At 41.6% G+C, this 25,203-nt stretch overlaps 1 protein-coding gene across 2 annotated transcripts; it reads right to left on the bottom strand.

The window, feature by feature from the left end:
- Window positions 1–244: 244 nt before the first annotated feature.
- Window positions 245–15,114, bottom strand: LOC134226012 (glutactin-like). 2 transcript variants are annotated; one of them, XM_062706525.1, is made up of 7 exons: window positions 14,966–15,114; window positions 14,584–14,762; window positions 14,373–14,525; window positions 1,743–2,204; window positions 1,223–1,684; window positions 837–1,164; window positions 245–519 (listed from the first exon to the last, which is right to left on the bottom strand). In XM_062706525.1, exons 2-7 carry the CDS (start codon window positions 14,752–14,754, stop codon window positions 413–415), a joined length of 1,683 nt encoding a protein of 560 aa, XP_062562509.1. In that variant the 5' UTR covers window positions 14,755–14,762; window positions 14,966–15,114; the 3' UTR covers window positions 245–412. The 2 variants fall into 2 exon arrangements, with proteins under 2 accessions (XP_062562509.1, XP_062562508.1); XM_062706524.1 differs by lacking the exon at window positions 14,966–15,114 and having other exon boundaries at window positions 14,584–14,918.
- Between the last annotated feature and the right edge of the window lie 10,089 nt (window positions 15,115–25,203).

Here is a 25,203-nt window from a genome sequence, read left to right as displayed (position 1 = left end):
AAGCCGGTAGTGATGCAGACGACAGCTCGCCAATACCTTCGTCTTTCTCGGGCTCGGCGTCGTTGCATTCATGTAACGAGGATACAACCTTTCCTAATAGTTCGGGATCGATTCCAATTCCACGTTTGTGAAAAAAAAAACTTTCATCGAGCAAAAAAGCGAAGGATAAAAAAATCGGCTATTGTAATCCCACACATAGGTTTCCTTTATTGCAGAACGAGGAGATTTACACCCCTGAAGGCACTTATTCATAACATCAGTTTTTCTTTCATTCATTCAATCTATGGAAGGGAAAAAACAACATCGAGAAACGTGTTATTTTGTTTACACACTAATTAGGATTGCAGAATCGGAATTGTTGTGGGTTTCTGGGAAAAGTAGTGCTGCATTGAGTTTCTCCATTCATGCGTGCTCAAGGCGCTGAATGACGATTTTCGTCGCTGTTTACGGTGAATTCCTCGTAGAAGTTGTGGCCAAGGTGGGAGTTCTCGTCAATATGGAGGTACGGACCAGCGTAATCTAAAAAGAGAAATAAATTATGACACAAAGTGACTATGTATCTAAATATTATATCTTATCATTCCTTCTATTTAGATTTGTGAACACCAATTTTTTATAAGGATAAGCATTCATACCATTCTGCATTAAACAATCCCACAATTATTCAAACTTTGTATGGAAAAAACTAATTAGATTGATGGGATTTGAAATAAATTAAGGTTATAATATTCAAAATTATGTATTCTTCTTGCAATTTAAATCTTACTAATGGAAACTAAAAATTGAAGATGTTATTCTTTTATAACTTTTTTAACGTAGAATTCAGCATTACTTACCCGTCATCGGTTTCCATTCTATGTCACCGCTCTTCGGAACTCCAGTTTCTGCAAAACTTGTCCACAGATCGACCATCTGTTTGGCCATACGGGTATCCCGTTCATTTAACTTCGGTTTTCCAGGAGGAAACGGGAACAAATACATCATATCATCTGAGTGGTGCACTCCTCCGTCGAATGGATAGTGTGACGTATCCGCTCCGTATCCAAAACGGGTCTTCTCTCCTTTATAGTCGAATGAGTACAGAAATGTTCCAGTAGGATTAACACGGTTGTTACCTTGGGCTTCCCGCAGAAGGGTCGCTTTAACTAGACTCGTTCCCGCGAGCTGAAACAAATTGATAAAAGTTACTGTTCTGAATTTCCGTGAACATTTTAAGTCTTACATCTGATAAACCGTTGGTTAGGTTTTCAAATTTTCCGCTCTCCATCTGTTCTGGACTAAGCAACGATCGAATCTGGTATCCGGTCAATGAACCACTGGCATCTTCCATTCCCAACAGCTTATTCACAGATTCCAGCAATCCATATTTCAAGAAATTAGGATCATCCAATAATCCTCGATTTTTCAATGAATCGTATACCGTGGTGAGCAAAAATGTTCCTTCATTTTTGACGACTCCTGCCATCATCGGTAGATTTTGACGCATCTTACCCGATTTCATCACATCCCAGGGTGTCTGCGGTAGATAACCATTGATATCGCCCACAGTTAAGCGATTGCCTCCGACATCTCCCAGACCTTTGGAAAGGGTAGCTCGAGTTTTATGTTCCCCGAAAGCTCTAAGCAGATTCCACACATCGGCCTGTTGTGTGCAACGTTCTACTTCCTGTTTTGGCATCACCGGCTTGAAATTTATTTTTATATTATTTTAACTCAACAATATTTCATCATAATTAGTTTACCTTATCGGGCTTATCAACATACGGATCACATCCCAATAAGGCGGCAATTTCCCTCGCATGCCCAATCGGATCCTTATCCCAAACCCATGGAGCACCGGAGCCTCCCGACTGTAGAATCGCTTTGTGGAACAAGTGATCGGGCACCTTAGGGCTGTAAATCAACGCCGAAACGGCAGCTGCTCCCGCCGATTGCCCGAACACAGTTACATTCCCGGCGTCACCGCCAAAGTGGCCGATATGCTCCTGAACCCATTCCAGTGCAAGGTGGATGTCCATCAAACCGACATTCCCAGGAATGTTCGCGGTTTCCGCTGAGAGGAAACCCAGCGGTCCTAGACGGTACTGGACCACTACCAGGACGATGTCCTTTTCGAGCAGGAACTCGGGCGTTAGATTCGATCCGGAACCTTCGTAGAAACCACCCCCGTGGATGAAGAACATGACCGGCTTTTTGCCGGAAAGCTGAAAGACGTATAAAGATAATAATTTCCGAAAAATTATGCATGTAAAGAATGGCTTTGTTCAAAATAATTAAACTCTTTCCATCCTGAATAATGAAAAATGCGCGAGTATAACTTTATTCTTCTTTAATATATTCTTCAGCTCCGAAAATCATCATTTCAATTGCCGTTGACTTGGTCAACGTCACGAATTAACGAAGCAAAAGAATGATTCTTCATGATTTTTTTCATTATCTACCGGAACCGCAGTGGTTTGGAATGTTACTGTGTTTACTGTAATGAATTTATGTGAACTTGCAAGGTTTTGATTCTTGACAAAGCTGGGAGTTAATAAACGTCACTGAGATTGAGTAAGAATTATTACTTCGTCAGAGTTTTTCAAACAAATACTAGGAATAATTAGAGAAAAGAAATAATGGAAAGGAAGAAGGATGAAGGGAGAAGAATGAAGAATAAAAAAAGAAAAAAGAACAAGGGAAAAGAAAAAAAGAAAGAAAAAAGGGTAGAAAAAAGAAAAACAGAAGACGGGAGAAGGAAGCAGGAATTAGGAAGAATAAAGAAAGAAGAAGGAAGATAGAAAAAAAAGAAAGAAAGAAGAAGACAAAAACAAGGAGGAAGAAGGAAGATAGAGAAGAAAGAAGGAGAATGGAGGAAAGAAGAAGAAAGAAGGAAAAAAGAATGAAAAAGGAAGAAGGAAGAAACAAAGGTGAAGGTGGAAAGAACAAGAAAGATGAAAGTAAAAGAAAAGAAGAAGATAACAAAACAAAAACCTTCTTCTTACTTCTGAATTCTTCTCTTCCAGGGCAGCAGGGACTATGTCCAAGGGCTTGACGATCCCTCCCCAGGCCATCTGCGAATTGTGGGGCTTGCCTAGGATGTGGTGGGGTTTGACAGTAGGCCCTGTTAAATTCCTATAACAAGCTGCATGTATCCGCAAGTAGGCACCACCAAAGCGATCGTGTGCCGCTCAAAGCGCACAACCCCAAATCCTGGTGTTAGCTGAGACGCTAAACAACCCTGACACGACGGCCCTCCGACGAGACAGGAGGTTTGCGCATGCCCAATAAGCCGCCTGGACAAGCAATCATTACGAACAATATAAGAGATAATGCGACTCGATATAATCGGCAAAGACCTAGGCGACGAATACAGGATCACGATTGGAAGCTTGGAACATGGAATTGCAAGTCGCTAGGTTTCGCAGGTTGCGACAAGATGATCTACGATGAATTACATCCCCGCAACTTCGACGTCGTGGCGCTGCAGGAGATTTGCTGGACAGGACAGAAAGTGTGGAAAAGCGGGCATCGAGCGGCTACTTTCTACCAAAGCTGTGGCACCACCAACGAGCTGGGACATACGATGGATGCCCACTGCGGGACGTCAAAATCGTCATCGGTGACATGAACGCTCAGGTAGGAAGGGAGGAAATGTATAGACCGGTCATCGGACCGGATAGTCTGCACACCGTATCGAATGACAACGGCCAACGATGCATAAACTTCGCAGCCTCCCGCGGAATGGTAGTCCGAAGCACCTTCTTTCCCCGCAAAAATATCCACAAGGCCACATGGGGATCACCTAACCAAGAAACGAAAAACCAAATCGACCACGTCCTAATCGACGGTAAATTCTTCTCCGACATCACGAACGTCCGCACTTACCGCAGTGCGAATATTGAATCCGACCACTACCTCGTTGCAGTATGCCTGTGCTCAAAACTCTCGACGGTGTGCAACACGCGTCGAAGCCGAACGCCGCGGCTTAACATTGGGCGGCTACAAGACGGTAGACTAGCTCAAGAATACGCGCAGCAGCTGGAAGTGGCATCCCCAACGGAAGAGCAGCTAGGCACAGCGTCTCTTGCTGGCTGGAGAGATATTCGATCCGCCATTGGTAGCACCGCAACCGCTGCACTTGGCACGGTGCCCCCGGATCAGAGAAACGACTGGTATGACGGCGAATGTGAGCAGTTAGTAGAAGAGAAGAATGCAGCATGGGCGAGATTGCTGCAACACTGCACGAGGGGGAACGAGGCACGATATAAGCCGTGAAGAGACGGAGCAAATGTACCGCGTTAATAACACACGAAAGTTCTATGATAAGTTAAAGCGTTCACGTAAGTGCCACGTGCCACAGCCTGATATGTGTAAGGACATAAACGGGAACCTTCTTACGAACGAGCGTGAGGTGATCCAAAGGTGGCGGCAGCACTACGAAGAACACTTGAATGGCGATGTGGCAGACGAAGATGGCGGTTTGGCGATGGACCTGGGAGAACGCGCGCAGGACATAATTTTACCGGCTCCGGATCTCCAGGAAATCCCGTAGGAGATTGACCGGCTGAAGAACAACAAAGCCCCTGGGGTTGACCAACTACTAGGAGAGCTATTTAAACACGGTGGTGGGGCACTGGCTAGAGCGCTGCACTGGATCATCACTAAGGCTTGGGAGGAGATTGATTTGCCGCAGGAGTGGATGGAAGGTGTCGTGTGTCCCATCTACAAAAAGGGCGATAAGCTGGATTGTAGCAACTACCGCGCAATCACATAGCTGAACGTCGCCTACAAGGTACTCTCCCAATATTTATGCCGTCGACTAGCACCAATTGCAAGGGAGTTCGTGGGACAGTACCAGGCGGGTTTTATGAGCGAACGCTCCACCACAGACCTGGTGTTCGCCATTCGCCAAGTATTGTAGAAATGCCGCGAATACATCGTGCCCACACTGCATATATTTATCGACTTCAAAGCCGCATATGATACAATTGATCGGAACCAGCTATGGCAGCTAATGCACGAAAACGGATTTCCGGATAAACTGACACGGTTGATCAAAGCGACGATGGATCGGGTGATGTGCGTAGTTCGAGTTTCAGGGGCATTCTCGAGTCCCTTCGAAACGCGCATAAGGTTACGGCAAGGTGATGGTCTTTCGTGTCTGCTATTCAACATCGCTTTGGAAGGGGTAATACGAAGAGCAGGGATTAACACGAGTGGTACAATTTTCAATAAGTCCGTCCAGCTATTTGGCTTCGCCGACGACATAGATATTATGGCACGTAACTTTGAGAAGATGGAGGAAGCCTACATCAGACTGAAGAGGGAAGCCAAGCGGATCGGACTAGGCAAGCCAAGCGGATCGGAGAGTCATAACTCTCGTCGATAAATCCGTCTACATTTGTGGTATTTTTTATTTTATTTAATAGTAACTCAGAAAGCTTTGCGGCACATTCCGTCTGCGTGCATCAGTTAGTAGATAGAGCTGCAGATTGCGACACAGTTATCATACTCGGTGATTACAATCTCCCTCAACTTCTGTGGGCTTACGATGACGACGTGGGGGCTATTTACCTATGAACGCGTCCTCCGAACAAGAGCTTACTCTCACCGAGAATCTCATCTCCTCCGGTCTGCTGCAAATATGTGATGTGCTCAACGCCAATGGTAGACTATTAGATCTCGCATTTGTAAGTAACGTCAATGAAACTGAACTGATTGAAGCGCCATCCACGATGTTAAGACCAGACCGCCATCATAAACCGTTTGTTATACGTTTAGACATACAACGTACTTCGGATCGTTCTGGAAGTATCACTTCTAATCAAGAATTAGATTTCACACGTTGTAACTTTGACGCTATAAAGTCGGAGTTTGGCTCACTCGATTGGCATCAAATCGTTGGTGGAACCGATCTAAATATGGCTATCTCAGCGTTCTACAGTACTGTGTATGATACGGTCAGAAGGCATACTACTATCCGTAGATGTTCAACGCGTCGGACATTCAAGCAACCTTGGTGGAATGCAGACTTACAACACATGCGTAACGTTCTCCGCAAGGCACGACGACGGTATTTCAAAAACCGGAATTTTGAGAATAGAACGTTTCTTCAACGCATCGAAGAAGAGTATGGCGAATTTGTTAACACTACTTTCCGTAACTACATTTTTCGTGTCCAAGAGGAAGTTAAGTCGAACCCATCATCGTTTTGGCGGTTCATTAACAGCAGGAAGAACTCACAGCAGGTTCCTTCGGAAATGTCATTTGGCGACGTTACTTCCAGCGGCACCTCTGAAGCAGCTGAACTTTTTGCCAGTTTCTTCAAATCTGTGTATAACGCCGCGTCTCCTCCAAACTCAGTTGGCGCTATAGACTCACTTCAATCGTACTACATCAATTTTCCACGCCCGATATTCTCTACCGCAGAAATAGTGAGCGCATTGAGCTCTATTGATCCATCAAAGGGCCCTGGTCCGGATAAACTGCCGCCAAGCTTTATTCATAAGTGCTCCGATGTGCTGGGACTTCCAGTTTGTCTTCTGTTCAACTTGTCTCTAACGCAGAGCATCTTCCCAGATGCGTGTAAGCTATCCGCAGTTACTCCAATGCACAAAACGGGTAGCATTCATAATGTTGAAAATTACCGTCCCATATCAATATTATGCTGTCTGGCGAAGACGTTGGAGCTTCTCATCCATGAAAGGCTGTATTCGGCTGCCGTCCCTATCATTTCTGAATATCAGCATGGATTCGTAAAAAACGTTCAACAGTGACGAATCTCATGACATACACCAGTATGTTGAACTCAAGCCTAGAAAAACGAGGTCAAGTGGACAGTATAAACATAGATTTTTCGAAAGCATTCGTTAGAGTACCTTGGATTTCCTGATTGAATTATCGAATGGCTTTGTTCATACTTGACTGGAAGATCCGCCTTTGTCAAACTAGGTGCTGTAAAGTCAGACACATTCATGACGCCATCCGGAGTACCGCAAGGAAGCCACCTTGGTCCGCTGCTTTTCATATTTTTTGTCAACGATTTGTGCGAACAACTTCGTTCCCACCGCCTGATGTACGCTGACGATCTAAAAAATTTTCGAATAGTATCTTCGACTGCTCTGCTCTACAGCATGATATCTATACCATAGCCCAATGGTATGCGCTGAATGGCATGGATTTGATTTCCAAAAAGTGCAAAATCATCAGTTTCAACAGATCAAGGACGTAAATTGATTTCAACTACTCATCAGGTGGAGTTTCACTGGATCGCGTCTCTTCCATCAATGATGTCGTAACAATGGACAAAAAACTCAATTTCAGCGAGCATATATCTGTGACCACCGCCAAAGCTTTTGCAGTGCTCGGTTTTATTCGTCGCAACGGCGCGGAATTCAATGACGTGTATGCTTTAAAAAGTTTGTACAGCTGTCTTGTCCGCAGCATACTTGAATATGCCGTACCAGTCAGCCCGTATCGAACGAGTTCAACGGAGTTTTGTCGCCCTCAGGAGGTTGCCCTGGACCAATCCTTTGCGATTACCACAGTACGAGGATCGTTGTCAGCTAATACACTTGGAACCGCTCCGCCAAAGACGTGCGTATTTGCAGAGGATGTTCGCCTTTGACCTGCTAAGCCACCTTTTATGTTCCAGCTCGCCGTTCCCGTCAGCGGCAACTATGTTGGGCTAGAAGACATACCTCCGTTTTCGGCCAGAACCATCCGCTAGAACAGCGGTTCTCAACCTTTTTCTTGAGAGGTACCCCTTCAAACTTTTGCATTAATTGAGGTACCCCCTCTCGAAAGCAGGCTTCCAATCCTCTTGAAAAAATAATTCCGAGGCCTTTTAAGGGAAGCTCCTTTTAGCTTTTGAATCCCTTTAAAGTAGGTTTCCGCGCCTCTTGATTAAAGGCTTCTGAACCTCTTGTAGATAGGCTTCCAAGCCTCTTGAAAGGAGGCTTCTAAGCATCTTGAAAGGAGGCTTCCGAGCCTCCTGAAAGGAAGCTTCTGAGCCTCTTGAAAGGAAGCTTCTGAGCCTCTTGAAAGGAGGCTTCTGAGCCTCTTGAAAGGAGGCTTCTGAGCCTCTTGAAAGGAGGCTTCTGAGCCTCTTGAAAAGAGGCTTCTGAGCCTCTTGAAAAGAGGCTTGAGCCTCTTGAAAAGAGGCTTGAGGCCTCTTGAAAGGAGGCTTCTGAGCCTCTTAAAAGGAGGCTTCGGGGCCTCTTGAAAGGAGGCTTCTGAGCCTCTTGAAAGGAGGCTTCTAAGCCTCTGGAAAGGAGGCTTCTGAGCCTCTTGAAAGAAGGCTTCTGAGCCTCTTGAAAGGAGGCTTCTGAGCCTCTTGAAAGGAGGCAAACTAACCACTTAAAAGGAGGCTTCTGAAGGGCACAGGAGGCTTCCGAGCCTCCTGAAAGGAGGCTTACGAGCCTCTTGAAAGGAGGCCTTCAAGCTGCTTGGAAGAGGGCTTCCGAGAAGCGTAGAAGGATGGTTCTAATCCTCTTCATCCAAGCAAACGAGCTTTAATGAAAAAAAAAATCATTTCGTTCATTCGACGATTTGTTCGTTTGATCTTTTGTTCCGCGGCCCTTCATACTTTGTGCTGATTATGGAACACAGGATTCAATCGCATTGCATATTATGTATAGTATAAATTTTTTAAATAAAAAATACACAATTATAAAAACTTTATCAATAGTTTTGATTGCAAATGTAATACGTCCGCCATTACGCATTTTTGTCCGAGGTACCCCTAGGGCCAGCGAAGGTACCCCCAGGGGTACATGTACCCCAGGTTGAGAACCACTGCGCTAGAAAGATGTTTCAACCTTCTCAATGACTTGTTTGATTTTGATTTTAACGTTAACAGGGCATAGCACAGCTAAAGACGAAGAAATAAAGAAAAAAAAAAATAAAGAAATAACACGTCGAAGACGAAGTACATGATAGGAAGGGGTTCAAGAGAAACAATGTGAGCCACCCACAGCGAGTTTGCATCGGTGGTGACGAAATCGAGGTGGTAGAAGAATTTGTGTACTTGGGCTCACTGGTGACTGCCGAAAATGATACCAGCAGAGAAATTCGGAGGCGTATAGTGGCTGGAAATCGTACATACTTTGGACTCCGCAAGACAGCGATCGGATAGAGTTGCCGCCGTACCAAACTGACAATCTACAAAACGCTCATTAGACCGGTAGTCCTCTACGGATACGAGACCTGGACGATGCTCTATGGTGGGGTGCAGTTGGCGGACGGTTCGAAAAGGAGGCGAATGAACCACGAGTTACATGAGCTGCTGGGAGAACCATCCATCGTTCACACCGCGAAAATCTGACGACTGCGGTGGGCCGGGCACGTAGCCAGAATGTCGGACAGTAACCCGGTGTGAATGGTTCTCGACAATGATCCGACGGGCACAAGAAGGCGAGGTGCGCAGCGGGCAAGATGGATCGATCAGGTGGAAGATGACTTGCGGACCCTTCGTAGACTGCGTGGTTGGCGACGTATAGCCATGGACCGAGCTGAATGGAGAATACTCTTATATACCGCACAGGCCACTTCGGCCTTAGTCTGAATAAATAATAATAATACTTCTGAATTCTCACTTCTCATTCGTAGAATGACTGTTCGGCGGAATGACCATTACACCTAAAGGTCTAATACCTGCCTGGTGTGAGGGCAGGAAACATATGGTTCCTTCTTTCAAAAGATGTATTTTCCCGGAATAATATAATGAAGAATAGAGTTCCTGCTTTCAACTCATGTATTTGCTTTATGATTCCTTTAGGACATTTGGATTCCTATTCGATGAACTGATGAGGAGCATGGGGACTCCTGTGAAGTAGTGGAAATAGGAACATTTTGGATTCCTATTCGATTAATGGAAATCATAGAGGAACATGAGGACTCTTGGACCAAAAAGGGGAAAAAACTCCTTAGGGTTTATGCTTCACATGAATCCAAGAGCGTTGGGTGATTAGAAGAAAAAAGGAACATTTGAAGAAAGTTTTAGAAATAAAGAATGAAGAAGATAAAAAGAATTCTCAAACAAAAGGTAGCAGAAGAATTCATGAAGATTTTATTTGTATTTGGATTTTATTGGGAATGGATTTGGATTGAATTGGTTCCGAATAGGTTTGGATTTGTATTGGAATTTGAGTTAGAACAAATTTGGATTGTTTTCGAATTGAGTTTAGATTGGATTTGTGTTATAAGCATGGGATTTAGATTTGGATCGGAATTTGATTAAAATGGATTTGGATGAGATTTGGTTTAGACAACATTGGATTTAAATTGGATTTGATTTGGATTAAATTTGCATTGGATTTGGATTCGATGGGATTTGGCAATGAGTTCTTATTGGGTTTGATTTGGACTAGGTTTGAATTAGATTGGATTTGAACTGAATTGGATTTGGATGAGATTTGATTTGGTTTAGATTAAATATGGATTAGATTTGGATTATATCTGAATCGGATTCTGATTGGATGTGGATTGGTTTTGGATTGAATTGTATTTTATAAGATACGAGTGCCATAAGATTGGATTTGAATTAATTTGGAATTGGATTAGATTGTATGCATTAAATTACATTTTGAGTAGATACGATTGGGATTAAATTGAATTCGGATTAGATTGGACTCGATTTGGGTTCTGATTGGATTTTAGAGAAATAATTGGATTGGCATTACATTGGATTTGGATTAGTTTAGATTCGGATTTGATTCGATTTGTATTAGATTGGATTTGATATGAGTTTGGATTGGATTTCAAATGAATCACGAGTAGATTTGGACAACATTTGGAATGGAAGAGAATTTGGATTTGATTTGAATTGTATTCGGGTTAGATTATTTCGAACTAGATTTGGATTGCATTACGATCGGATGTAGTTTCCATATGTAATGAAAATGGACTTGATTTGAGTTGGTTTTGAATAAGATTTGGATTGGATTTGGACTGAATTTAGGTATGGGATTCGGATTGGATTCTGATTGGATGTGAAGTGGATACTGCTTGGATTTGGACTGGGTTTGATTAAATCAGATTTAGGTTGGATTGGATTTGAAAGAGTTTGGATTGGTTTTGAATTGAATTTGAACTGGATTTGCATTTGTATGGAATTGGATTTGGAATGGATTTAGATTTGAAATTGAAGTTGGAATGGATTCGAATTGAATTTGGATACATTGAAGTTGAATCCCAACCATCGGATGGCAGATTTTAATACAGTTCTGCATAAGAACCTTACAGAAACTGTATAATAATTGGGCATATACAATTTTTGGAAGATTTTAATACATTCGTTGTATTGAAATTATACAGATTTGTATTATTTTAATACAATTTATGTATAAAAACCTTACCGATTTGTATATGCCACGTTTTTATACAATAACTGTAAGATCTGTTTTTTGGGTGTAAGATTGGATTTGGATTGGATTTGGATTGTAGTGGATGTGGATTCGATTAGCTTTTAATTAGATTTGATTTCGATTAGGTTGAATTGTTTCGAAAATAGAAGGCTCATATTGCATTTCTGTACAAATGAGTATCTTCTATTAGGTTAGTACGACAAGAGTAGAGGCGGCGGATATTGCAGTAGATATAATCTAGACAGAATGAAGACCAAAAAAAAGGGCAAACAAATTTAGCAGTGTATCATCATTTGTCATCCATCATCAATCGACGCGGATAGAAATGATTGTTGATCGGATTCTTAGAAGTGAGCGTATAGAAAGTTCGGCTCGATTCTGAAAAAAGATCAACGCATCTGTTGAGCGGTGCTGCATACACGCAAGGCGACAGACAGACTGGTATATCGACGTGTGCTTGAGGGAGTTGGTAATTTAAATTCTTTTCGCCGGTTGGTAATTTAGATTACCAGCCGAATGGCGGGTAAGCATCACGACAGACATGATTCGTTTATTCAACGCCAAACAATTCAATACCAAATGGGTTACAATTCTGATTGACTCGTTGTAACTTCATAAATTGGATATTGATTTGTTTTCCCAAAAAGCACACTTGTCATGAAAACCGGTTTGGTTGTCATATGGCTACCGCTTCTGCCTTATATGTACGCATGAGGCCGTGGGTTCAATGCCAGACTCGTTCCATTTTCCTACTTTGTATTTTTCAGAAATCACTGCTTGAATTGAAAATGAGCAAAAAACAAACGTTCGCTGCATCCAAACAGAAATGTCGTCAATTGCTTTACTACCGCACGGGCTGTTGACCAAGACGAACCCCTGCTCTCGAATATAATCTGAAAATTCCATTAAATACTGCACGAACTCGTGGCAAATGCAGAGGTATATTCGGCTTGCAGTGGGATACAGATTACATCATCATTTCTTCCCCGTTCCCCGTTCCTTGACTTTCATTCTGACGTGGCAAGTGCCAAAGTGACCTAACAAATTAGATCACCAGTACTCGTACGTTGAAGATGAATGGAAATAATTATAACACCACCGCTGGTTTTACATACAAAATGGTCATGTTTGAAGATCAATATCTCCATTTCTAGCGATTAGATTAAGGACATATTATGCATCCCTAACCTACTGGAAAGGCATGGCTTAGATTGAAATAATTATAAAGCAACTCCACTTGTATGGAGCACCCCCCTGAAATGAGATGTAGTTCTTGAAGCCGTCTACCGATTGGGTGGCGCTAGTGTTGCCTTTCCTATTTTAAGCTCCGTTCATACTGCCGCGAGAGAATTTGCGATTGGCGCTTTGATGTTGCATGAAGAAGAAGAAGCAGAAAGATGATAATCAAAAATATTCGCACGGGAAAACACACGAAGAAATTTTTGAAACTCGTCTTTAAAATTCTAGAAGCAATTAAATTAAAAACGGTAAGCAGTACGGGGTTAGACTTGTTTTCTACTGCACAATAAACACAATATTTCAATTTCAATTTTTACTCTGTGATATCATACTTAATACACAGTATAAGAAAAGTCCAACCCCGTACTGTTTACCGTTTTTAATTAGATTGCCTCTAGAATTTCAGAGATATCTTCGTATGTTTTCCCGCGCGAAAATTTTTAAATATCATCTTTCTGATTCTTCTTCTTCATGCAACATCAAAGCGCCAATTAATCACGCCGAGAATCACGCAATAATGCAATACATCTCGTTGAATATAGTTTAGAAATACAACACATGCCGCTTACGCATCCGATTTCGACATACTGACTTCGTGTGTTCATTGCTTAACCGGCAATGTTTACATCCAGCACCATGTTGCAGCACCATGTTTTCGGCTTCAGGCGAGTTGTTCGTGGATGACAGCCGTTTCATGGGGGTGGTATGGAGTCCCACATAAAAGTAAAATGTAAAAAATGTAATGTAAAAAACAATCATTAATTGAAAATTCAGGTCACTTTAGGCAGGGATGCAAAATATGTCCCTAATCTAATCGCTAGAAATCGAGATATTGATCCTCAAACATGACCATTTTGTATGTAAAACCAGACTACAGAGGAAATGTTCCGAATCCCATCTCACTGAACATATATTCATCTCATTGTGAAACAAAGAAATAGGTACGTCACCAATTTCGTCGCTTTTTTTTGTAAACATGCCTGCTCACTGCTGAAAAAATCTCAAAAATGAGAAATAAATCAAGTTCTTTTCCACTGCTTTGTTTTTGATGAGATGAACATTGTTGAACAAAGTTGTACCAAAATACTGTCATTTTACTCAAAATCGAAATTTTTATAGATGTTTCGGAGACCTATGATGTTATATACCAATCGATTCAACTTGTTAAGCTGTACAAATGTCTGTCTGTCCGTATATGTACACGAAAACCAAAAAAACATTGGCCACTTTTTCATAAGTAATTCCCATTCAATTTTCCCGCAACAAGTTATAAAGAAGACCTCCTGCTGATAAAACAAATTCGAATGCCCCTAATTCATCAACTCGTCTGAAAACGATTTGATTGTTGCAACCCATATATTATTTGATTTGATTGATGTATTCCATTTGCTTAACGAAGTTACCATTTGTATATCATGTGATTTAGCACAAAAACACCTAACCAGCCAGCAGCGGATGGTAGATTTTAATACTCTTTTGTATAAGAAAATCTGTCTCCTGAAAAAGCTATTTTAACCTTTCTTGCCCCAAAGGTGAAACAAAGAGATATGTTCACTATAAAAACGAATTTTTGATAGGAGGCCCGGGGGGGGGGGCGATTTTTTAAAACCATTCAAATTAGCTAGACGAATTGAGGTGGTGTCCATTGTTTTCTATTGAGAATTGGCCAGAATGGACTATGGGATCAAAAGTTATGGACAAAATACATTTTTATGATGCACGACAAAGGTACCATTACCGCTGGGTGAATTAACTTCGGCATCAAAATCTTTAGTCTATACTCACATTATTTGTATACACCGAGAGCGTCAAACAGTCTTCTAAGTCAACCGAGGAGTTATCAGCATTGAACAGAGCTATCAGCTTCAACTGAGGGCATGGTAGCCCATATCTTGACACATTTCGAACACCTTCCCAGGGTAGTGCTTTCCTTGGTGGCTAAAAAGAATAATCTTCTAATAATATCATTATTTTTACTTACGGTTCTCTCCATTACCTTGAATCGCTTTTCTCCAGCAGTGCTTTCTCCATACTTGACGCTCAAAAACTGTAAGATCTTCCGACCGCTGAAGGCGCTCGCAGCAGCTGAACCCCTAAGTGTTCCCAAATTTGGTATCGTTACCTCCGGTGCCTCACCGGTAACGGCTGGTTCAGTTTGCAAACTCATCGCCAACACTATAAATAGATAAGCTATCATCATCTTTCTGCACTTTGACCAACCGTAACTTTGGCTTCTAATGATGAAATTCATCGACGGAAGTCCACCGAGCAGCCTAATCGTCGAAGGCGATAGAATTAGACTGTTCGGATGATCCACTAATCGCAATTTTTTTTCTTCAGATGATTAACAACCGAATAACGTTAGAACGATAACTTACCTCCAATAAGAATTGAATTTTAATGCTTCTAATAGGAACAAATCAAACTACAACCGCGCTCTCTCCCCATCAGCTGGACAGTCAGTTCCACCCAACCTGTTGACTGCTGTTTGTTAGCCTACAAGCGGTGAGTGAGCACACATTCGAACATCATTGCTCTTCAAGCGGGTTGAACCGGTTCCCTTGAGCTGTTTAGCTAATCGTTCCAATGAAGCGGCTAAGTCTAGCAACAAACCTTTCTCGGAGCGCAAGTACCTGTGCAAGACTTAACCCCACCGCTTATCTACCCTATTCAAATGTACGGCAACTCTCTGTTCGCTTAATCTTTCATTTCAGTCAGTAATAGGTGTTCTTGAGTGTTTTAATGTTCGTTCAATACAGTAGAACATGATTAACATTTAGTGAGGTCTATCTTTCTCATTAATTGTAGAAATAGAGTTTTAGTGATTTGCCATAGTTTTACACCCTTCTTTCGGGCTGCAGTGATCTACAACTCCAAATTGATATTTCATGTTCAGAGTAGCTCAACCCACGTGCATATAATACTCATCGTATGCAACCTTCGAGTTGCCTTGAAGCTTGAATAAACCTTGTATGTATAAAGTATCGCTTGTGTGCAAGCTACTTGCAAACTTAATAAAGACGACACCTATGGTCTGAAACATGTATTAAAGTGTAGAAGGGTAAAACGCCAAATAAGGCAAAGACAAAGGTGCAGTTTGAACGAGATGGCGCCACAACATTTAAAGTAAAATGAATTTCCTTGTATGGACAAATCATCCGTTCTCATTAACTACGCATCGCATCAATATGAAACCTAGGTCAAAAAACAACAAATAATTTTTAGATTTTTTGTTCCCAATGACTTGTTTTACAGTTCTAAACAATAAAAGAGATTTCATTGCACCTCCATACTAAATTCTAGCTGTATACTTTCAATTTCTTCAAGACTGTTCTCCACCTCGTGTGTGTGGAAGGAACATTGAAAGCTTACGATATCGAACAGCAGATGTCACTAGTGTATATGCAATATTACATTGATACAATCACACAGCAACACCACCTGTCGCCTGATAATGGAAATATTGCAATTATACCGTCAGGTGTAGTGGCTGTTGTTAAAATATTTAGGAAGGGCCTCAAGCGGAATTTTTGCTAGAACGCAACTGACGATCTCCTATTGTTAGTCCCCTTAAGGTCTGAGGGAAGGGTTTTCCGTTAAAAAAGCACGTGGTAGCACTCTCTGAGAGAAAAAATTGCCCAATAGGAGATCGTCAGTTGCGTTCTAGCAAAAATTCCGCTTGAGGCCCTTCCTAAATATTTTAACAACAGCCACTACACCTGACGGTATAATTGCAACATTTCCATTATCATGCGACAGGTGGTGTTGCTGTGTGTTTGTATCAATGTAATATTGCATATACACTAGTGACATCTGCTGTTCGATATCGTAAGCTTTCAATGTTCCTTCCACACACACGAGGTGGAGAACAGTCTTGAAGAAATTGAAAGTATACAGCTCGAATAAGGCAAAGACAAAGGTGCTGTTTGAACGAGATGGCGCCACAACATTTAAAGTAAAATGAATTTTCTTGTATGGGCAAATCATCCGTTCTCATAAACTACGCATCGCATCAATATGAAACCTAGGTCAAAAAGCAACAAATAATTTTTAGATTTTTTGTTCCCACGACTTGTTTTACAGTTCTAAACAATAAAAGAGATTTCATTGTACCTCCATACTAAATTCTAGCTGTATACTTTCAATTTCTTCAAGACTGTTCTCCACCTCGTGTGTGTGGAAAGAACATTAAAAGCTTACGATATCGAACAGCAGATGTCACTAGTGTATATGCAATAGTACATTGATACAAACACACATCAACACCACCTGTCGCCTGATCATGGAAATATTGCAATTATACCATCAGGTGTAGTGGCTGTTGTTAAAATATTTAGGAAGGGCCTCAAGCGGAATTTTTGCTAGAATGCAACTGACGATCTCCTATTTAGTATGGAGGTACAATGAAATCTCTTTTATTGTTTAGAACTGTAAAACAAGTCGTGGGTACAAAAATCTAAAAATTATTTGTTGCTTTTTGACCTAGGTTTCATATTGATGCGATGCGTAGTTAATGAGAACGGATGATTTGTCCATACAAGGAAATTCATTTTACTTTAAATGTTGTGGCGCCATCTCGTTCAAACAGCACCTTTGTCTTTGCCTTATTCAGCCCGCCAGAATGATGCTGTCAGTGTCGCCAAAATTATTTCATAATTATGCAGTTTACAATTGCTTGAGAATTTGCCGTAAACGGAGAACAAAAGGAATTGGCAACAATGGGGAAGAAATTTATCACTCATGCAGTGGTTCGGCGAGAGAACAGCAGCAGCGCCGACCAATCACGCAAAGAGGAAATCAAAATAAACAAACACCAGCTGGTTTTGGAAAATGAAAACATGAGCCGTTTCTAGAACAACATTAGAAAATATCGTAGGAGGATTTCTGTACAAGGTTTCCACACAAGCTTTGAAAAGTATTTGGGTGATAACAGTGGTTCCTAAGACAAATAAGACAAATAAGACAAATAAGACAAATAAGACAAATAAGACAAATAAGACAAATAAGACAAATAAGACAAATAAGACAAATAAGACAAATAAGACAAATAAGACAAATAAGACAAATAAGACAAATAAGACAAATAAGACAAATAAAACAAATAATTAAAATAAGACAAATAAGACAAATAATACAAATTAAACAAATAAGACAAATAAGATAGATAAGACTAAGAAGAAAAATAAAGTAAGTTCCTCCAGGAGTTCCTTCGGAAGTTCCTCTGGAATTTCCTCCAGCAATTCCTTCGGAAGTTCTTCCAGGAATTGTCTACGAAAGTTCCTCCAAGAAATCTTTCAGAAGTTCCTCCAGGAATTCTTTCAGAAGCTCCTCCAGAAATTCTTTCAGAAGTTCCTCCAGGAATTCCTCCGGAAACTCCTCCAGGAATTCCTCCGGAAGTTATTCCAGGAGCTCCTTCCTTCAGGGATTCCTTCGGAAGTTCTTCCAGGAATTCCTTCGGAAGTTCCTCCAGGAATTCCTCCGGAAGTTCCTCCAGGAACTCCTTCGGAAGTTCCTCCAGGAACTCCTTCGGAAGTTCCTCCAGGAATTCCTCCGGAAGTTCCTCCAGGAATTCATTCGGGAGTTCCTCCAGGGATTCGTCCGGAAGCTCCTCCAGGAATTCATCTGGAAGTTCTTTCAGGAATTCCTCCGGAAGTTCCTCCAGGAATTCCTCCGGAATTTTCTCCAGGAATTTCTCCGGAAGTTTCTCTAGGAATTCCTTCGGAGGAATTCCTATAGGAACTTCCGGAGAAAATGCCGAAGGCACTTCCGGAGGAATTCCCGAAGGAACTTCCGGAAGAATTCCCGAAACAACTTCCGGAGGAATTCCCGAAGGAACTTCCGGAGGAATTCTCGAATGAACTTCCGGAGGAATTCTCGAATGAACTTCCGGAGGAATTCCCGAAGGAACTTCCGGAGGAATTCCCGAAGGAACTTCCGGAGGAATTCCCGAAGGAACTTCCGGAGGAATTCCCGAAGGAACTTCCGGAGGAATTCCCGAAGGAACTTCCGGAGGAATTCGAAGGAACTTCGGAGGAATTCCCGAAGGAACTTCGGAGGAATTCGAAGGAACTTCCAGAGGAATTCCGAAGGAACTTCCGGAGGAATTCGAAGGAATTTCCGGAGGAATTCGAAGGAACTTCAGGAGGAATTTGAAAGAACTTCCGGAGGAATTCGAAAGAACTTCCGGAGGAATTCCCGAAAGAACTTCCGGAGGAATTTGAAGGAACTTCGGAGGAATTCGAAGGAACTTCCGGAGGAATTTGAAGGAACTTCGGAGGAATTCGAAGGAACTTCCGGAGGAATTCGAAGGAACTTCCGGAGGAATTCCCGAAGGAACTTCCGGAGGAATTCGAAGGAACTTCCGGAGGAATTTCGAAGGAACTTCGGAGGAATTCCCGAAGGAACTTCCGAAGGAATTCCCGAAAGAACTTCCGGAGGAATTCCCGAAGGAACTTCCGGAGGATTTCCCGAAGGAACTTCCGGGGGAACTCCCGAAGGAACTTCCGGAGGAATTCCCGAAAGAACTTCCGGAGGAATTCCCGAACGAACTTCCGGAGGAATTCGCGAAGGAACTTCCGGAGGAATTCCCGAAGGAACTTCCGGAGGAATTCTCATAGGAACTTCCGGAGGAATTCCCGAAGGAACTTCCGGAGGAATTCCCGAAGGAGCTTCCGGAGGAATTCGCGAAGGAACTTCCGGAGGAATTCCCGAAGGAACTTCCGGAGGAATTCCCGAAGGAACTTCCGGAGGAATTCCCGAAGGAACTTCCGGAGGAATTCCCGAGGGAACTTCCGGATGAATTTCCGAAGGAACTTCCGGAAAAATTCCCTAAGGAACTTCCGGAGGAATTCCCGAAGGAACTTCCGGAGAAATTTCTGAAGGAACTTCCGGAGGAATTCCCGAAAGAACTTCGGGAGGAATTCCCGAAGGAACTCCCGGAGGAATTCCCGAAGGAACTTCCGGAGGATTTCCCGAAGGAACTTCCGGGGGAACTTTCGGAGGAATTCCCGAAAGAACTTCCGGAGGAATTCCCGAAAGAACTTCCGGAGGAATTCCCGAAGGAACTTCCGGAGGAATTCACGAAAGAACTTCCGGAAGAATTCCCGAAGGAACTTCCGGAGGAATACCCAAAGGAACTTCCGGAGGAATTCTCAAAGGAACTTCCGGAGGAATTCTCATAGGAACTTCCGGAGGAATTCCCGAAGGAGCTTCCGGAGGAATTCGCGAAGGAACTTCCGGAGGAATTCGCGAAGGAACTTCCGGAGGAATTCCCGAAGGAACTTCCGGAGGAATTCCCGAAGGAACTTCCGGATGAATTTCCGAAGGAATTTCCGGAGGAATTCACGAAGGAACTTCCGGAAGAATTCCCGAATGAACTTCCGGAGGAACTCCCGAAGGAACTTCCGGAGGAATTCTCATAGGAACCCCTGAAGGAACTTCCGAAGGAATTCCTGGATGAACTTCCGAATGAAGTCCTGGAAAAACTTCCGGAGGAATTCCCGAAGGAACTTCCGGAGGAATTCCCGAAGGAATTCCTGGAGGAACTTCCGAAGGAATTCCTGGAGGAACTTCCGAAGGAATTCCTGGAGGAACTTCCGAAGGAATTCCTGGAGGAACTTCCGAAGGAATTCCTGGAGGAACGAAGGAACTCTTGTCGGGTTTTTCGAAGGAATTCCTGGCGGAACTTCCGAAGAAATTTCTGGAGGAACTTTCGAAGGAATTCCAGGAGGAACTCCCGAAGGAATTCCTGAAGGATCTTCCGAAGGAATCTCTGGAGAAACTTCCGAGGGAATTCCTGGAGAAACTTCCGAAGGAATTCCTGGAGAAACTTCCAAAGGAATTTCTGGATAAACTTCCGAAGGAATTTCTGCAGTAACTTCCGAAAGAATTTCTGGAGGATCTTCCGAAAGAATTCCTGGATAAATTTGGGAGAAATTCCTGGAGAAACTTCCGAAGAAATTCCTGGAAGAACTTCTGAAGGAATTCCTGGAGAAACTTCCGAAGGAATTCCTGGAGGAACTTCCGAAAGAATTTCTGGAGGAACTTCCGAAAGAATTCCAGAAGGAACTTCCGGAGGAATTACTGGAGGAACTTCTGGAGGAATTCTAGGAGGAACTTCCGGAGGAATTACTGGAGTAACTTCCGGAGTAATTCCTGGAGAATCTTCCGAAGGAACTCCTAGAGTAACTTCCGGAGGATTTTTTGTAGAAACTTCCGGAGGATTTACTGGAGGAACTTCCGGAGGAATTACTCGAGCAACTTCCGGAGTAATTCCTGAAGGAACTTCATTAGAAATTCCTGGAGGAACTTCTGGAGGATTTCCTAGAGGAACTTCTGGAGGATTTCCTAGAGGAACTTCTGGAGGATTTCCTGGAGGAATTTACGGAGGAACTTCCGGAGGAATTCCCGGGGTACTTCCGGAGGAACTTCTGGAGGAATACCTGGAGGGACTTCCGTAGGAATTTGTCTTGATTATCTTATTTGTACTGTTTGTCTTAGTTGCTTTATTTGTCTCTTTTATTTTGCTTATTTGTTCTGTTTGTCTTATTTGTTTTATTTATTTTCGATTATTTATCTCATCAAATTCCAATATTTGATTTCAATTTATATATTTGGTATCCTGGTGTTCACAAATAGGAATACGCTTTTTTCTAGTGTCACGCTAGATACAAAGTTGACGGACTTTCTACCGCTCTCATCGCTCCTTTCCTGCCGTGCGCCACAAGAAAATGTGCTGTTGGCTGCTCTCCCGAAATGGTAACTTTTGTATGGAATTTAAAAAACTTGGTTGAAGTAAAAAGAGCTTCCTGCAAAATTTATTGCGGTGACATATACTTTTTATTACATCAAAATGATCGTTGGAAAAATTCAAAATTTTTGTCAGTTGGGTTTTGCGAAATTCGGTTCCTTTGTGCCTCAAATCATCGGAGAGAGGTACTGAGAAGCGAAAATTTCAGTTCTACAATAGTTCAGTATTTAGAGCTTAATTCAAATTTGGGAAATAGTAGGTCCATGAAATTTTGTAGGAACATTCCTTGATAAATTTCAAAGAGATTGTCAGTTGGGATAAGCGAAATTCGTTCCCAATTCCGAGTTATAGACATTTTAGTACGAAAATAGCGCTCTACCGCGAGAGAGCTTCCCTCAGACCTTAAAATTATATGTTTGGCGCTGCCTGTTCATGGCGAAGTATTCATGTAGCTAGGGTATATGGCTCAAACCTTAGTCTAATAGTGTGGTTGAGCACATTTATCGTTGTAAATCTTCATATATGGAAGCACTATCCAAAATTATTCCACCAGACGGTTTGCTGACTTTTGGTTATTACGCTAGAAGTAAAAAACAACAATAATGTACACAATCTCACATTTAAGCCATCAAAAGTCTTGGACTTTATGTTGGGAAAATTTTCCTAATATTAGCTCTGGTGGTGGATGCTTTTTCAGCCAATGAGAGATAGGTCGGAAAATGGTTTGTGGTTTGCAAAATCACAAGACGCGTTTCGAAGACCGTCGAAAATGGTTTGTGGTGGCGCATCTGAAATACCGCTGGAAAAATGGTTTGTGGTTTGAAGAACATCAAAGCCTCGTCTGGAAGACCGTAAGAAATTGGTTTATGGTTTGCAAAAATACAATGCGCATCTGGAAGATCGGTGGAATAAGTTTGTGTTTTGGAAAACAATAAGGCGTGTCTGAAAAGTGACCGAAAATAATGTTTTGTGGATTGTGAAACTACAAGCGGCGTATGGAAGACTAACGGAAAATGGTTTAAAATTTAGAAAATTTCAAAGTCCAGCGAGCATTGATTTTGATTAAAACATATTAAGATTTCATGAAGCCACTTGGCGATGTACATGAGACTACCAGTTGAGCTATGATATAACGAAATCTGAGAGAAATGGAGAAATATTCAATGCTGTACTGTTCGGAAAGCCAAATATATTATCTAGAAATTTATCTTGGAATGTACTGACTTAGTAGCCATAGCGGGATTACCTGAAGGAGCAGATATCTTGGAAATAGAAAAATAATATTGTTGCCGGTTTTTATAAAGCTATTCGGAAGTTGGAATTTATTATGCGTAAGATTAGTTTGGAGTTATTGGCTAGCAGTACTACTTGACGCCAAATGGTTAATAGTGTACTGCAACACTAAAAATTTGATTAAATGTACGGATTTAGATTGGATTTGGAATGGATTTGAATTGGATTTGGATTGGATCGGATTTTGGTTTGGATTTCAGCATTCGCAAGGACGTGGCCAGGACAGATCTCTACTATTGGAGAGTGCATTGCTTCCATCTAAGAGATAGCGATTAGTCCCAAATTAATATCTGTGGTAGCGGATGAAAGTGTTGATACTCTCATACAATAGTCTTGGCTTGTACCACCTACGAATTTGTGCGAAATGCTCAATGCTAATGCTAATGCTAATGCTAATGACGTTGAGTCAAATTTATTTTGGTGTGCAGTTTTCAATTTAGTTTACCGGTTGCTCAATTGCAACCAATTTTCACAATTTGTTTCATTTAAATAACCTATAAGAAAAACAAGCATTGCATCCTATGCTGGAAGATTTTTTTTGCGTTTTTAATGAGAGAAGAAGGGAAATGTGGGGTTTGAGTAAAGTGCCTTCAGCGTGTGTTAATAGATTCACACATCAGTGCGTCAATCGGCGAGCAGCAAGCCATGTCTTTTCCTCTTCTAGTCAGACCTCCGCGGCGTGCATACGCATCCACGAAGAGTCGCTGTCATAAAGGTCATTTGGTAGCAATTTGGCAATTTGGCGAAATAAGTCACATGGGGGAAACATTTGTTGTATGTATGTATGTAGATAGCCACCATCCTGGCTGGAGTCTTGCTCTGCATGCGGTTCCTCTTAACAGTAAGGTCAAATTTCAATATCATTTTGAATTCAACATATTGCTGTGTGAAGGGCCAAAAAGGGGGGTGGTGGACCTGTAAGCAGAGACACTTACACGAAACCCACGGGAAAATGAGAATCTCCTTCCAGCGAAATGATCCAACAAAAAGAATAATGAAATTTGCAATAGGGGAAAAGACGGCTTTGGCAGGTTTTGTTCTATTATTGTCAGAGGGGTTTTTGTCGGGTGTTTGATATGCAAAGAATGTTTAGGCCAAATTTGAGCATAATCAGTCATAAAAAAACCCCTAACAATAATAGAACAAAACCTGCCAAAGCCGTCATTCCCCCTACTTGTAAAGCTTTCCACGGGATGGTTTGTTTGAAGAAGGGCGCGTCAATTGGTTTACAACTGTTGGAGATAAAAGTAATAGACGCTAACGACTAATACTTTCCTTCCTTGACTCCGATTGGCTACCACTTCATTGTCCAGTTGTAACTTCATTGATGCCCTGATGCACCCTCCCAACCCCATATCATATATTTACAGTCAAATAAGTAATATAGTAAGGAAAATTTAGGTATTTATAGAAATTATATGAAATAGTTATCCGACAGATAATCCAGGAAAGCTACTGTGCACCAATGCTTTACTCTGAAACAGCAATATAATCGTAAATTTTGGTTATAAGTAACTACTTCCTGTAAGCACAACGTAATACGGTGGTGTTTCATTTGAAGAATCCCGCTTTTACTGAGCCTCGAGCCGGTGTTGGGAATATTATTCCTGACGACATTATCAGTCGTTAATACACTGAAAAAAATATTATAGATATACATAATATATAGCATTTGTATTATAACTAAAATGAAATATATGCATGATAAGATGCAAAGTGATTAGTATTAAATAAAACTAAAAAATATTTAGAATATAATGTATTCAAAAGCTTCGCGAGCAAAAACCTAAAATATTCAGAAGTTTGTTAAAAACGTCTGTTGCTCTCCCCAATTCTTGTCCCTTGACTGTGAGTTGGAAAGAAGAATCTAGGATGCTCAGTTAACTGATAATACGAATATCATGAATAAAAAGACAATAGAACGAGGAATGCATATACAAATTTCGAATTAGATAAGGAGGTTTAAGTGTAAAAAAATCCCATTGCTCGGGACACCTTAAAAGTGACAATAATTTGGTACGTGGTAAAACCGGAAGTAGATAAGCGTTGTATAACTTATATTTTTTTGAATGAGTAATGAACTATAATAGAATTTTAATTGATAAACAATATTAAATATTTGAAATAATGTGTTATGAGATGATATACACATGGGGGAAACGTTTGTTTAATAGAAAAGGCTATTTGGCCGAAAATGTCGTATGGCCCAATAGATCATTTGGTCGAAAACGCTGTTTGGCCTTAATGGTCGTTTGGCAAAAAGGACCACTTGGAAGCGAGAAATGAGAAGTGAGAAATGGAGAGCGAGTGTTAGACCTCTCACTTTTAACTTTTCATAGTGAAACGTCTCACTTCGCACTCCTCATTTCTTACTTACCATTTTTTACTGCGAAAACGGAGAAGTGTGAAATGAGATATGAGAAATAAGAAATGATGAAAGTGAGAAGAGAGACGTCTCACATCTCACTTGTCAATAATTATTTCACACTTCTCACTGTGAAAAGTGAGTAGTGCGACGTGAGAAGTGAGACGTTTTACAACTCACTTCGCACTACTCATTTTTCACAGTGGGAA

This window comes from Armigeres subalbatus, chromosome 3 (genome assembly GCF_024139115.2).
Source record: "Armigeres subalbatus isolate Guangzhou_Male chromosome 3, GZ_Asu_2, whole genome shotgun sequence".
Lineage (NCBI taxonomy): Eukaryota > Metazoa > Arthropoda > Insecta > Diptera > Culicidae > Armigeres > Armigeres subalbatus.
This window is presented reverse-complemented; position numbering and strand designations above follow the sequence as displayed.